Source organism: Panthera uncia, assembly GCF_023721935.1.
Source record: "Panthera uncia isolate 11264 chromosome E2 unlocalized genomic scaffold, Puncia_PCG_1.0 HiC_scaffold_20, whole genome shotgun sequence".
Classification (NCBI taxonomy): domain Eukaryota; kingdom Metazoa; phylum Chordata; class Mammalia; order Carnivora; family Felidae; genus Panthera; species Panthera uncia.
In genome coordinates this window covers 21,958,766-21,973,780 of record NW_026057589.1, presented here as the reverse complement: position 1 = coordinate 21,973,780, position 15,015 = coordinate 21,958,766, and the positions used below count along the sequence as shown (strand labels likewise).

Here is a 15,015-nt window from a genome sequence, read left to right as displayed (position 1 = left end):
CCGTGGGAAAGAAGGAAAACCCAGCACCATCCCCGTGCACCCATGAGATTGGCTCCTGGTGGGTGCGTTTCTCCATTTGCCATCTATGACCGGCAGCATCCAAGGCCCGTTCTAGAGCGGTTATGTATTTTAGTGTCGAAGACCTTCCTAGAAACCTTAAACAAGTTTACTTGTCACAGTGTGGATAATGTGCCAGCATACTATTGAGACTTGGCTTTACTTGGCTTAATATTCTGTTGGGTTTTTTCCCCCTTAAATGTTAATATTCTGTTCTTTGGATTCAATAATTTGAGAAGATCGTGGTTTTGTACGGCATACATTATTGGTAGGGTTTGAAAGCACAAACTAAATCTTTCACGATTGCAAAATGATGGAAGGAACGTTCGAGAACGTAATTGCCGTAAATACACTACAGCACGTTATGTGGCCACTCCATTCTTTCCTTCTTTCAGCAAGTCCAGCTCCGACTCTACGGCCTATAGTCCTCCGCTCCACCCTGGCTCACTTGGCATCCAGGATGAAGGTTGATGCCCCGGGACAGACGTACTAGACCTTTCCCTTCACGTCCTTTCAGGTCGCAGCCTGTTTGCACAGCCACGTGCGGGAACTTATTTTTATCCCGAAGGGCCCCTCTGCTGAGCTCTTGGAACTGCCCTGCTGATCCAGCCTCCGTCCGACCTGGCCACCTTGTCACTTCCTCCAAACCCAGTTCTTGGTCTCACCAGGACCTCCAGCTCCTTAGAATTTTCTGCCAGCTGGCTTGTCAGGCTTCTCCCCTTCCTCCTGCATTCCACAACGGGTCATTTCAGCTCAGGCCTTGCCTTTGACACCTGTTTGACACCTGGTTTTCCATCGAATCATCGGTCATCGTGGCTACTCTCCAGCCCCGCGTAAGCCTTTGGGTGCTGAGCTGGGCTCTTGGACGGCAGAGCAAAGCAGTCCCATCACGTTGTTAGAAAGTGGGGGTCTGCGGCACCTCGTGGGCCCACCACTCGCTCGGCTGCTCTCCCTGCAGCAACCGTTCCCCGATCTCAGTGGCTTCCTGCACTTGTGACACCCACAGCCCACTGGTTACTCTTTGCTCAGAAAACAGTGCTGTGGGGTGTGAACGGCTCTAGCTTCAGCCCATCTCCATGGTTTTCCATAGACCCCCTGCCCCACTGTTGCTTCCTCCTTCTCAGGAAGGGGGATCGTCCCCCCGAGTCTGCAAACTTGGACCCTCATCCTTTCAAAACACAAAAGTGCAGCGAGCCTAAAGTACTTTTGTGGTGGCAAGAAAAGTTCAGCGAAGTACAGAATTAGAAAGAAAAAAGAAACAGGAATAAGCACGGCGAGGCCTCTTAGCTTATGTTTTCTTGGTCTGATATCTTAATTGGCTCAGCTGTACATAAATATTTCATTCTGTTTCCATTAAATCACTTTGGGGGCCGTGGTAGGCTTTTAAAAGCGTGGCATAGTCAAACCAAGATGCACTTTGGTGACACCTGCGTGGAGCCCCTGCGGGTCCAAGGCGGCCCGTGTGCAAACGGGGACCCTGCACAGCCCGGGTTTGACCGCGCAGGCTACTTACATGTGAATTTTTTTGATACGGTATATAATACCGTAAATGTGTTTTCTCTTACGACTTTCTTAACACTTTTTCTCGTGCTTCGTCATAAGAATACGTACAAAAATTGTGTTCGTTGGCTGTTACCGTCATCGTGAGGCTTCAGATCAACGGTGGGCTGTTAGGAGTTCGATCTCGGGGGACCCCGAAGTTACCCACAGGTTTTTGACTGTCTGTGGGCATGGCGTCCCCAACCCCGTGTTATTCGAGGGTCCGCTGTTCCTGTTTAGGATTACCGTGGCGTATGAGATGGTGCACGAGAGCGGAAACAGAACAGAATCCCCTCTGCTTTTCCTTCCAGCCGCGCAGATCCTGGACTCACCGGCACTTCTGGAAAGCGCTTCTCTAATTTTCTCACCACCCACTCTCCCGGCTCGTGGCCCTGGACTGAACCTGCCAGGGCGAGATCCCTGAGGGGCTCCTCCAGTGCCCGCTTCGCTGGGGCTGACTGCTCCGGCCTGCCTGCTCTTCCCCGGCCCTTCTGGCGCCCTTGCTGGCCCTTTGGACCCCTTCCAGGGCTCTAGCCCCACACTTCTGTGGCCCCTCGGGTGGTCACGTCCGTTCCCCCTTCGCTCGTCCCCTCTGTGCTGGGGTCTCTAGGTCGGGGCAGGGGGAGGGCGGAGGATTGTCCGCCAGTGTGTTCCACAGGTGCCTGTAAGTGTGTGAGTCCCAGTCTCGGGCTCTCTCCCTGAGTCTGCAGCTCCTGCGTTGGGGAGGAAGCGGCCGGGGCAGCAGTGTTTCCGCGTCCCTGTCGCGTCCTTGTATGGTGCCCCCCGCTGCCCCACGCTGTCGGTCCCTGCTATGCTCTTTCTTCCTGGGCCTGGCTGTGAGATAGGGGCGCACGGGCCCTGCCCCCTCTTGGCCCCGGCCTGCGCCTTCTCTGCTCTCGGCCGCAGCAGCCTCCTTCCACCCAGGTCTCACCTTGTTGCCAATTACATTTTAAAGCATCTGTTTACAAAGTACTGGTGCCTCCCGTTCCAGCGGGATGAGTCCAGGCTTCCAGACTCCTCCACGGGCCGTTCTGAGCGCCTTGGAAGTGGCCCCGGTCTGCCCGTCCCCTCTGCCTCTCCCCGCCCTCCTTCTCACCAGGCCTGAGGCCCCGTAGCACGCCGTGCGCCTCTCCCACCCGGGTCTTCTCACACTGTTCTCTCCTGTCTGGGCCCTGCCTGTTGTCACGGCCCACCACGGGGTCCCTTTTCTTTCTTGACGCTTTCTCTGGCTCCCCCAGACGGAATTAGCCGCCGTCCTCCCTCTCACTCGTCACACTTGGCTCCTAATTTGGGGGTAACACTTAGCATATTATTTACCAGCCCGATCGCCACCTCTGCTGGTCTGTGAACTCCCGTGGGCTAAAGCTCCTGTCTGTGCTGGTGCATCGGGGGCCTGGTGTAGAGGGGATGGTGTTGGAACCGCCCCCCCTCCCGCCCCCCGCCACGTTTGAATTAAGTAGATCTTTCATGGCTTGTGTTTGCTTCATATGCTGCTTCTGTGCCTGAAGCAGAGAGTTGCTTATCCCTGCTTTTTATAGGTCATCAGCGGGTGTATGAATACTAAAGCCATAATGAGTTTAAACAGCATTGTAATATAAACATGAATACCAGACTCTAGGGTAGACATTCTTTTTATTGCAATAGAGAAAGTAATTATATCATGATTTTTTTTTTTTTAGATTTTATTTTTTTAAGTACTCTCGACACCCAGCATGGGGCTCACACTCAAAACTCCGAGATCGAGAGCCACGCGCTCCACTCGCCGAGCCAGCAGGCGCCCCTCTTGATTCTTTTTTGTAGTAACTCATCACCAAGGAAAACTGATGTCTTTCGTTCATTTGTTTTCAGTTTGTATTTGAGAACACATTTTCTGTTTATAGCCAAGGTAAAAAGCAAGGGAAGAGGCCAAGAACTTTGTCTGAAGGGACGTCTTGTCAGAGACGTCTTGGCTCCTGAGCGCAGCTTCTGGAGGAAACATCTGGCTGGAGCTTGGCTTCACTTGGCCTTTCCCACCCGGCACATGAACTCGCACTGGTTATTTTCCTCCTGGTCATTCTTTTAGTGAAGCGGAATTAATGTATGATGAAATGTACAATTTTAAGCGTACTGTTGATTGTTGGCTGTTTTTTTTTTAATTTTTTTTTTTTAATGTTTATTTTTGAGAGACTGAACGTGAGTGGGGGAGGAGCAGAGAGAGAGGGAGACACAGAATCCAAAGCAGGCTCCATCCAGGCTCTGAGCTGTCAGCACAGAGCCCGACGCGGGGCTCGAACTCACGAACCGCGAGATCGTGACCTGAGCCGAAGTCGGGCGCTCCACCGACTGAGCCACCCAGGTGTCCCTGTTTTGTTTTATTTTGTTTTTTTAAGTTTTTTAAAAAAAATTGTTTTAAGTGTTTTTATTTATTTTTGAGACAGAGAGAGACAGCATGAGCAGGAGAGGGGCAGAGAGAGAGGGAGACACAGAATCCGAAGCAGGCTCCGGGCTCTGAACCGACAGCACAGAGCCCGACGCGGGTCTCGAACTCACAGACAGCGAGATCATAACTTGAGCCGGAGTCGGACGCTTAACCGACTGAGCCACCCAGGTGCCCCGACTTTTGTCTTGACAGATGCTATGTCCCTCTCAGGATCCGGGGCATTTCCAACAGCTGAGAAGGTACCTTTGGCTCTTCTCAGTCATTCCCCTTGTGTTCAAACCCACTTTGAATTCTTTCAAAATAAATTCATGTTGCCTGGTTTCAAGGGCCATGTAGATGGCAGAACATTTTTTTTTAATTAATGTATTTATTTTTTAATGTACATCCAAATTGGTTAGCATAGAGAGAGCAACGATTTCAGGAGTAGATTCCTTAAGCCCCTTCCCCATTTAGCCCATCCCCCTCCCACAACGCCTCCAGCAGCCCTCTGTTCTCTATATTTAAGAGTCTCTTATGTCTTGTCCCCCTCCCTATTTTTATATTAGTTTTGCTTCTCTTCCCTTCTGTTCATGAGTTTCGTATCCTAAAGTCCTTATATGAGTGAAGTCATAGGATAATTTGTCTTTCTCTGACGAAATTTCACTTAGCATAATCCCCTCCAGTTCCAGCCACATAGTTGCAAATGGCAAGATTTCATTCTTTTTGATCACCGAGTAAGACTCCATTTATATCTATACCACATCTTCTTTATCCGCTCATCCGTCGATGGACATTTGGGCTCTTCCCATACTGTGGCTGTTGTCGACAGTGCGGCTGTAAACGTGGGGGTGCATGTGGTCCTTCGGAACAGCACTCCTGGATCCTTTGGGTAAATAGCTAGTTTAATTTGTTTGGATAAATACCCAGCAGTTGCCGGGTCGCAGGGGAGTTCTAGTTTTAGTTTTTTGAGGAACCTCCAAGCTGTTTTCCAGAGTGGCTGCATCAGGCTTGCATTCCCACCAACGATGCAAAAGAGCTCCTCTTTCTCCGCATCCTCGCCAGCACCTGTCGTTGCCTGAGTTGTTCATGTGAGCCATTCTGACAGGTGTGAGGTGGTATCTCGGTGGGTTTTGATTTGTCTTCCCCTGATGAGGAGTGATGTGGAGCATTTCTTCATGTGTCGGTTGGCCATCTGGATGTCTGCTTTGGAGAAGTGTCTATTCATGTCTTCGGCCCATTTCTTCACTGGATTGTTTGTTTTTTGGGTGTGGAGTTTGATAAGCTCTTTATAGACTTTGCAGACTAACCCTTCATCTGACATGTCGTTTGCAAATATCTTCTCCCATTCCGTCGGTTGCCTTTTAGTTTTGCTGATCGTTGCCTTCGCTGTGCAGAAGCTTTTTATTTTGATGAGGTCCCGATGGTTCGTTTTTGCTTTCGTTTCCCTTGCCTCCAGAGACGTGTTGAGGAAACAGTTGCTGCGGATGGCGCAAGGTTTTTTGGGATTTAGCCACGTTGTTGCAGGTGTCACTAGCTTTTTCCCTCTTTGTTGCTGAGAAGTGTGCCGTCGCAAGAACGTGCCATAGTTTGTCTATTCGCCTCCTGGTGCTGGCTATTTGGATAGTTTCTAGTCCGGAAGATTATGAATAAAGCTGCGTGAACGGTGCTGTCCATGTTTGCGTTCGCATTCAGCGTTCTTGGGTAAATATCTCGAAGTGGAATCGTTGAGTCATAGGGTGGGTGTTGAACTGGGAGAAAGTGCCAGGCCGCTTTGCTTTTCGAAGGGGGTGCTGCGTTGGCTCCTTTTTAAAATATATACAAGTAATTGGGGATTTGGTCTCATTGTAGAGATGCTGCTCTAAACGGGACGCCTGAGCAGTCTTGTATTTTGCAAAGCCAGCTTTACTTTAAAACATTGTTACGTGAGCTTATCTGAAAACAGTTCAAGATATCATTGCATATTAATAGTTGTTGGTTAGCGCATAGCTATGTGAACAAAGTTACTGTATATAAATACCGTATTTTAAAAGTCCCCCCCCCCCTCCCCCTGCAATTAGTTTCAGCAGCTTTGGAGTCACGGCCACATTTGTTCCTCAGAAGGGGCTCAGGGCTGGAAAGGTGCTAGGGGACAGTGGCCGGGGTGGAGGTGGGAGGACAGGCAGGGGGGCCGTCGGGTAGGTGCTGAGGGAGAAGTGGCTTCTGAGGAGCCTTGAGGCAGGACAGTGAGCGGCCTCGCTCTGCTCTGGAGCGTCTGTCTGGTGGCAGAGACTGGGGGGCCCCGGGAGAGGCGCCTCCCGCCTCCTGACCCCCGGCCCCTCCTCCTCCCCGACTTGCACGCCAACCTCCCGCTGTCCTAGTCAGGGGTTTTGGTTTCGGAAGACAGCACCGACGGAGGGTTTGCTTGAGCAGAATAATCTATCGGAAGGACACGGGAGGAAGAACGGACAGGCGCCGGGACGGTGGGCCAGCCGACTGTATTTTATGCTCTCTCCTGAGTTCTTTCTCTTTGTCACTTAGCTCTCCTTTTGGGAGAGTTCCTCACTCTCCTGTCCGATCCTGTTTTTAAAATTCTGTCACCATTTTTATTGCCAGTAACCAGGAAGTTCTCAGAATGTTCCTCTTTTGTTTCACAGATACGATTTCTTATTTCTTCTTAAAGTTCTCTCTCTGCCTTTTGCCTGTTCTGTGTCTCTTTCTGGGGCTCTAGCCTTTCACGAGCCCCGTTGTGGGCTTTTTTCAAAACATCTGAGCCACGTGTAAGCCAAAGAATTATGCTGTCCTCCTTGAACGCACACAGTGATGCGTGCCAGTCATATTTCAGAAAGACTGGAAATAAATGGACAGCTTGAAAAAAAAAAAAAACTAATGAAAAGATTCGTGCTGGGAATAAAGACTATGTCGGGGGTCCCGCCCACCTTGTTATCTTCAGGCCCTTTTTCTCAGGGCCACGCATGAGTGCTTCTCCAGAGGCCAATTCTGGTTGCCACCCGCGGGTGACCGGGAGCCAGAGGGAGACGCCAAGGGGGGGCGGTCTTTTCCTCCAGTAGGCGGTCCTCAGTCGGTTCCCTGTTTCCCTCCCTCCCCGCGGGCCCGGCATCCCTTGTCCAGCACCTCTCCCCTCGTGGTCTGGCTCTCTCCGGTTTTCTCTGTAATTCTCCTGCTGCGGCCGCTAAAACCGTTGTGGGCTTTCGAAACGCAGGCTGGTCGGATGTGGCCTGGATTCTCCCTGGGGATCTTTCTCAAGAGGTTCGGGCTTCCAGACTCGCATTTAATGCTGGGGCAGGCGTAAAGTGAATCACTGCAGAGTTTACTAGTAATGGAAATGCAGAGGAGTGATAACTTCGTCAGGGGTGGTTCCGGATAGCAGAACTTTACGTGACAAGGGTGATGTCGGTTATACAGCTCCCCGAATTAATCACGGCCTAAGAAATGCCGTGTACTTCGGTTGTAAGAGAAGTAACCTTTCTCATCAGGTCTTGTTGTCTTTCAGATCCCGTCACATAGGACACTATGCACCTTCAGATCCTGAAGAAAAGGCGCAAAGTGTTCAAGTAATGCTTCGAGCTCGTTTGTGAGGTGAGCGAGGGGCCCTGTTTGGCTGCGTGGCCTCTGCCCCCTTTCTGACGCAGACGCCGACTGCGTTCGTTGACGGGGCGGTTTGTGCGGTATAGACGGTCAGTCTTTGACCTGTGGGCTTCGGCTCGCTCGCCGCCTCTGGAGGGGGCTCCGTGACGCGAACCCGTGAGCGATCGGTGTGGCAGACGAGGTGAGCGCCGGGCGAGAATCAACGGGAAGCGTCGCCCGCATGGCAGTCCCCACACGTCGCGGCGACCCGCCGTGCCACCTGCCGCGTTCTGGGAAACCGCTGTCCCTAACGTGAGCATAAACAGCTCAGGTGCGGCAGCGTGGACGGCATCCCGTTAAATCGGCCGCTAAAGTCAAATGATGACGTGCGCCCCCGGCTCGCCCGTCGCTCGATCGCGCTGCCTCCGGGGTTCCCTCAGAGGTGGCTGTCAGGGCTCGGAGATGAGGGCGGTGCGGCCCTGAGGGGGAAGGGGGCCGCGCCCTCGCCCCGGCGGCTGCAGGCGGTGTCACGTCTGCTGTCCCGTTTCCAGCGTCTGCATGGCTTCTTCACTTCCTCCCCTCCCTTCCTGCGGTGTAAACACAGTGACTCGGCAAAACGCCGGCTCGTGCAGCCGGTGACCGAGAACCCGGTCTAGCCGGCCGCGCCCTGCCGTGTTCAGTGCTTGTTTTCCTGGACACAAAGTGACTTTGGGCGATCAGGTTCTTTTCCCGTGGCCTTCGGCTGGATTTGACAGATGTGGCACATCGGCGCCCTCCCACGGTGTCCGTGCGTCTGCGGCTTCTCCTGCAGGAGCACGCCTGTCACCGGTACCTTGCCGGGAGGGCCGAGCGGGACGGGCCCAGCGTGCGCCGTGCCTCCGGACGACCCGCCGGGCCCTGCTCTCCGACTGCCCAGACGCGCTCTGGCGCAAGGCTGGCCTGTAGCTTCTTGTCTTGCTGTCCAGCAAGCAAGCGCCCGCTCGTCATGGGGAGCGTCCTGCTCGAGGAGTGGCCGTGGAGCAAAACGGATGCTGGTCGCAGGGATTCTCCGGCTTAAGGCCTCGATGTATAGTGACGATGCACTAAGAGTCTTTCATGGAAATCGCTATGAAACTACTTAAATCTGAGAAAGGGACCGCTCTCTTGGTGTTGCATCTGCCGAATAACAAACATGCCCTTGCCGGGGGCCCAACAGCCTGCACGCGGCAAACGGGCACACGGGGAGAAGGCCGGACCCTTCATGAGAGCCCGCCAGGGAGGGGAGATGCACAGGAGCTCCCTTAAGGCAGGAGGGGGTCTGCACGCCACAGGCAGCACCGGTGGGCGGGCCCTGAGAGTTCCAGGGACGGGAGAAGCTTCCAGTCACTGCCCGGGCACTGACAAAACTGGGCTGCACCAGGGGTGTGCACCCTCCTCCGATGGTCACGTCTGGTGTGCCAAAGCCCTTTTCCCAGCGTGCCCCTCTGGGGAACGGTACCTGTCAGGACGGCTTGCTGGGGGGAGAGGGGCGCGGGGAGCTCCTCTGCACTGAGTGGACCCCGGGAAGGCGCGCCGACGGGCCGGAAGGCTGGCTGTGATCTGTCCACGCTCTCTTGGTCTTTAGTTTCTTGTGTGTCACTCAGAAAAAACCTTCAAGCGATGTGTGTCCGACCTGCGAGTGAGGTTATTTTACGACTTGAGGGAAACCGGGTCTGGTCTCGTGCCCGTGCACTGAGCTGCCTCTTGTCGGCTCGTCCTTGTCATCATTGTGCCGCAGTCGCTTCCGAGGAAGAGCCGTGCCCATCTGTAGGCCCGTGGGGGCCCGGCGGTGCCCTCGCTCCTGCTCCCATGCTGAGCGTCCTCGGGGCCCCTGATGGAAGGCCGTGGGTGCTTCTCCTTCCCGTGCATGAACACCAAGGCCAAGCGAACCCCCAGCCCCCCTTCCCCACCGTGATCACGAGCGCTCAGCCGCTCGGGTCGCTGTCGGGGCGGGGCGCGCATTAGCGCGGCAGCCAGAGCCGGCCAAGAAGAGTCCGGGTTTTTCCGGAGTCCCCTCACACCCTGCGCGCTGTCCTGTAGCGGGCAGCGTGGGAAGCACGGGAGAGGTGTCCGAGAACGGCTCAGCGAATGGATTCACGAGGGAACGAGAGTGTTAAGACGTGAAAGCAGAGAGGAGCGCCCTCCAGAAACAGCACAGAGCTCGGGGCGACGGAGGGGACACAGAAGCGCACCGCACGCGGGGGTCCCGAGAGGACGGGGGCCCAGGGCCTCCGCACAGACACGGCCCGGGCCTGCTGGCGAGGGTGGCGGCTGTGGTACGACTCGCTTGGTCTCCACCGCGGCTGGGAGGCTGCATCCGGCCTGTTCTTTCCCTTTATCTCTGTTCGTCCGTGGCTGTGGCTGGCCGTCGGTGGCTGTGTGCGCCTCGGGGTCACTCGTGCCGTGGGGTGTACTGTGTCGTAGGCTGTAAACTAGTCCCCGAGGTGAAAGATTTTAAAGTTCAGGTCTTGTTCCGTTGTTAATGTTCTTTTCTGCTGTGTGTGTGGACTGTCTCTCGAGATGGTCCGGAGCAGACTAACCCAGTGTGCACCTGCCCCCCACCCCGAGCCTCATCAGCTCTGTCCCGTCTCCTAGGGTGCCCAGGGACACCATGCCGTCATCAGGACACCGGCTCCGGGATGTCGAACATCATCCTCTCCTGGCCGAAAACGACAATTACGATTCTTCGTCGTCCTCTTCCTCTGAGGCTGACGTGGCCGACAGGGTCTGGTTCATCCGCGACGGCTGCGGCATGATCTGTGCCGTCATGACGTGGCTCCTGGTCGTCTATGCGGACTTTGTGGTGACTTTCGTCATGCTGCTGCCTTCCAAAGACTTCTGGTACTCTGTGGTCAACGGAGTCCTTTTTAACTGCCTAGCGGTGCTGGCCCTGTCGTCCCACCTGAGAACCATGCTCACAGACCCCGTGAGTACCCATGGTCACCCTTCATCCCCTCTCGTGTCTGGTCGTGGGGCACCACAGACCCCGTGGCGAAGGTGCTGTTCCTCTGGCCTCGGGCTTTTATTAACTCCTGGTACAGACGTGTAGCATTTTTGTGTTGGTTTTTTTTTTTTTTTTTAAGTTTATTCCTTTATTTTGAGAGAGAGAGAGAGAGCGTGCGAGCAAAGACAAGTGGAGAAAGGAAGCAGAGGGGGGAGAGAATCCCTAGCAGGTTCCACACTGTCAGCGCGAAGCCCAACGCAGGGCTCAAACGCGTGAACTACGAGGTCATGAGCTGAGCTAAAGTTGAGTCGGACGCTGAACCGACCGAGCCACCCAGGCGCCCCTATTTCTTTACGTAAAGCGGGTTCCACGCCCACCATGCAACTCAAACTCGTGACCCTGAGATCAGGAGTCACGTGCTTCCCCAACCGCACCCAACGGGCACCCTGCTTGTTTCATGTCTGAACTGGAGCATAAACATTGCTCAAGGTGGGGTCTCCGTGCAGAAATGAAAATCCATCCCACCGGGCTGTTGGTGCAAATGCAAAGGTGTCCCTGAGTGATTTGTCAAGTCCCTCCTGGTTTAAGTGCTTTGTTTCTCTGCAGATCAGACTGACAGCTGGGAGATCTGGTTCTAGATTTCACCACTTAACCGATCTTTTCCGTTGTCTTTTGACCAGAAGCAACTACTTGAACTTCAGTGGGCTAAATTGAGGTTAGATATGATCTCTAAGTTCTTTCTAGCTTCACAGTTTGCTAATTGTTCTGTAATTACACACAGAAGCCGAGGCTGGCATCTCTTTCTAGCCTGGAGAGGGTCAAGGTCCTGCTTGTCTGTGCGGCAGGGAGGGAGAGCTCCTTAGTGACCGCACTGGTTCCACCGGGTGTGGGTCGTTGACCCGGGAGGAAGTGACTGCGCAAGCGAGGTGTCCTCGGCTCAGGGGTCAGGGAGGGAGCCCGGCCCGGGTGTATATTGTGCGGTGTCGACAAAACCAAGGTGGTGTGTTGGGCTCCGTGTGGGAGCGATTTCCCTCAGAATAAAGACCTGACGCCGTGAACTGCCATCGGTCCCCGATGTCCCGAAGGCCGCTGGATTCAGAACCTCTGCGTTGGGGTTGAGGTTCTTTCTCTGAGGTGTGAGACCTCCTCTAGGTCAGCAGAGCGGTTGAGGCCCTTACAGCTCAGCCAGGAGTCCCCTGCAGACCCTGGATCCAGGCTTGCCGCAGAGCCCGGAGGGGACGCGGAGGGCCGCTGTGTGGGGCAGGAGGGCCCGCAGGCTCAGCGGAGACGTTCCGGCCATCGGCATGCACGGCCGGGTGCTTGTGGTCCCTGTGGAGCTTCATTTGAAAACAGGTTCTTTCGACAGCATTAAAACAGTGGTTTTAAACCTCGGGGGCGGGGGCTCCTGATTTGTGAATTACAGTCTTCAGGGCTCGTGTCTGTTGGTGGCTCTCTCTAAAGAAAAGACTGAGAAGTTAATGTCTTGTACAGATTTTTTTATAAATGAGATTAGGAGTTTGAGGCTGAAGCGATACTGATCTGTCCGCAGAGGGTGGTTTACGTGGACACTGATGTGACTTTTGCTGTCTGAGCTCAGATCCCGGGGCTTTTCCCTGCTCTGTTCACTCGGTCCCTTGCCTAGTGGGGGTCCTGGGCAGAGGACAGCATTTATAGACCCGGCCGGGTGGGCAGCCGGGAGCGGCACTGTGGGACAAACTCAGATGCATGGTCTCCCAGCGGCTTTGCAGCCTCACCTCACAGTCTCTGACCACAGCCCAATCTGATGTCCGTCAGAGACTTTGCAAGGGCTCTTTCGTTGCCGTCTGTGTGGCACAGCCTCCCTCTGGGAGTGAAACCCTGCTCCTGAGCCCTGCGGTCCAGCTCCTATCCCGGCCCCCCTCCTCCTACAGAAAAGGTCTCAACCCTTGGAGCAAGCCCCAAGGAGGCTGGGGGAGGCCGAGGAGAGGTGGTAGAGAGAAGGTGTGGGCAGGACGCTGCGTCTGTCCTGCACGGACACATTCGTTTTCCTGGTTGGGTCACTACAGAGAACGTTGGATGCAGTGTTCAGAGGGAGGGCCTTCCAAGGTCAAGGAGGAGTTAGGGGCCTTGGATGTCAGCATTTTAATTCGAATTTAATCCATATACCATAAAACTTATGTTTTTAAAGTGCATAGTTAAGTGGGTCTTATCTGGAGCTGTGAAACCCCCACCATAGTCAGTTTTAGGACATTTTCATCACCCGGGCCTTTGTCTTGAAGCTTCCACTGCACTCTGGAGTTCCCAGCTTGCACCGCTGTGCCTGTTTTCACATGCTCCCTGCGCCCTGGGAGATCCATAAATGAGTATGTAGGTCTAGGGGAAAGCCCCATTCTCAGCTGCCCCTTGGCTAGGTCTTGGGGATCCAGAACGCATGCCAGGGAGTTGGGATGAGATGGAAAGATACGGGAGAGGGACAGGGACGCAGAATCAGTGTAGGGCCTCCCGAGGCCCCGAGAGCGTTGTCGCCTGCCCAGGGTTCTGGGCCAGGAACCAGAAGAAAGACGCCCTAAACACCAGCGGGGGGCCCCCCCAGCCGTTAAGCCCCGCGTGAGGGCCGTGAGGCTGGAAACGGTCCTGAGGGATCTCTTGGAAAAGAGGGGCGGTTGTTGGGGTGTCTGCTTTTCAGAACGGTACGGCAGTGGGTCACAGTTTTTACTGGGGAAGGGTACATGTCTGTCTCATAAAAATGAAGGTGTGTGGAGTTTTAAAATTGGGTCCCTGGCCTCCTACTATGGAAACACGTGACACTGAACTGTCACCGGGAGCGTGTACGTTGCGGGGTTTGTAAGATCAGTACAGCGTTGTGACTACCGGATGGGTGGAGGAAACCTGATTAAAGACTCCAGATTGTGGTATGTAAATCCCCTAAAATTAACATCCTGACTTAAATTTTCAAAGCCAAAATGTTTTGAACCTTTCACTTTTAAATCTTTCTTAAGGAGAAAATTGTAGTGTTAGGAAACACTAGGCTCCTGACCCGAACAGCTTCCCAGTGCTAGGATGGCCAAGGGACAAGTGCTTGTGTGTTGGGAGGTAAACTGAGGAGCAGGGAGGGCTGGGCTCCTCCTGCTGGTGCACGGGTATTAGGTCAGCCCTTGCCCCACGCAGCTTCAGCTCTTGTGCCCGGGCCTCAAGGAGTCCCCTGCCGTCCCCGCCACTGTGTCCCCGCCACTGCTCACTGCTGCCTCGCGTCTCCTCGGGTCTGCGCTCCCTCCGCGGCCCCGGCCTGCACTTCCCAATGTGCCTTTCTGCTCGAGGTGCAGGTTCCGTGGCGCTAACCGGTGGGAGAGGGGACCTCGTTCCCACCTTGCCACCGTTAAGAGCCTCCTCCACGCCAGCGGGTCCCCTTTCTTCGTGCGCCCCGCCGTGGCTCCTGGAGTCCCGTCCCGCGGACGTGTGGTCACTGCGCAGCCCCCCGGTGACCGCTGCTCGGGCCTCGCTGGCGCTCTGCCTCTTGCCGTATTTCACCTTGGCCAGCACGTGGGGCACCCCTGCCACTGCCCTCCCACCGCAGGGCCCTCCCCACGGCCGGCACCGATCCCGTCTCAGGGCCGCACTTGGCAGGTGTGTGTACGTGTGTGTACGTGAGCCCCCGTGGCGAGGCCGGCAGACCCGGGCGCGTTACGCAACCTCGCGGATGAGAGAGAAGGTCCTTCTTGATAGCGTCCCGTGAGGGTTGCCCGGCTGCAGCTGATGGGAAAACTCTGGGCCACCCTGGTCACGTCAGCCCTGCCCGTGAGAGCGCGGTGACAGGGAAGGGTGTCACCCTTCGGGACAGGCAGCGCCCTTGAGTCGGGAAGGCCTGACGAGTAAGCCTCGCCTCCGGCGTGTTCTGCGTCAAGCCAGGGAAGACTCCGGTGACTGACCGGTTCAGAAAGGATAAAAAGGTATTTCGAGTTCATGTGAACGCAGATGCCACTTTTCGTGGGAAGTGACTTCCGGTCCTGCCCGAGGGACGGTCACATCGCCGCACTTCACGCGGCGGCCGTGGCGTCGCGCATCATCGGACGGCGTCTCAGACCGCGGCGCGTGCGCTCACTGCTTCTGTTTTTGAGCTTTCCTTCCCTGGAACCAAAATACGCTCTTGTCCCGCCACAGGGGGCAGTGCCCAAAGGAAATGCCACTAAGGAGCACGTGGAGAGTCTGCAGCTGAAGCCCGGGGAGGTGATCTACAAGTGTCCCAAGTGCTGCTGCATCAAGCCTGAGCGCGCCCATCACTGCAGGTGCCGAAGGCCCCGCCCCGGGCAGCGCCCCCCCGCCCCGGGCAGCGCCCCCACAGCACCCCCCGCCCCGAGCAGCCCCCCCACAGCACCCCCTGCCCAGAGCAGCCCCCTGCCCCGAGCAGCCCCCCCACAGCACCGCCTGCCCAGAGCAGCCCCCTGACCCGGGCAGCGCCCCCCCACTCCCCCTCCCCAGGGCAGCCCCCCGCCCCGAGCAGCCCCCCCACAGCACCCCC

General features: G+C 55.5%; 1 protein-coding gene across 4 annotated transcripts in view; it reads left to right on the top strand.

Annotated features, from left to right (window-relative positions):
• Positions 1-15,015, top strand: part of ZDHHC7 (zinc finger DHHC-type palmitoyltransferase 7) — a 28,638-nt gene that overhangs the window by 5,833 nt on the left and 7,790 nt on the right. The window contains exons 1-4 of one of the 4 annotated variants that reach the window (XM_049622698.1): positions 6,431-6,453; positions 7,485-7,570; positions 10,172-10,502; positions 14,658-14,782. In XM_049622698.1, the coding sequence (XP_049478655.1) occupies positions 10,188-10,502; positions 14,658-14,782 (440 nt within the window). In that variant the 5' untranslated portion in view covers positions 6,431-6,453; positions 7,485-7,570; positions 10,172-10,187. Of the gene's footprint in view, positions 1-6,430; positions 6,454-7,116; positions 7,241-7,484; positions 7,571-10,171; positions 10,503-14,657; positions 14,783-15,015 lie in introns of those variants that run through there. The other 3 variants (XM_049622696.1, XM_049622699.1, XM_049622697.1) reach the window with 3 other exon arrangements.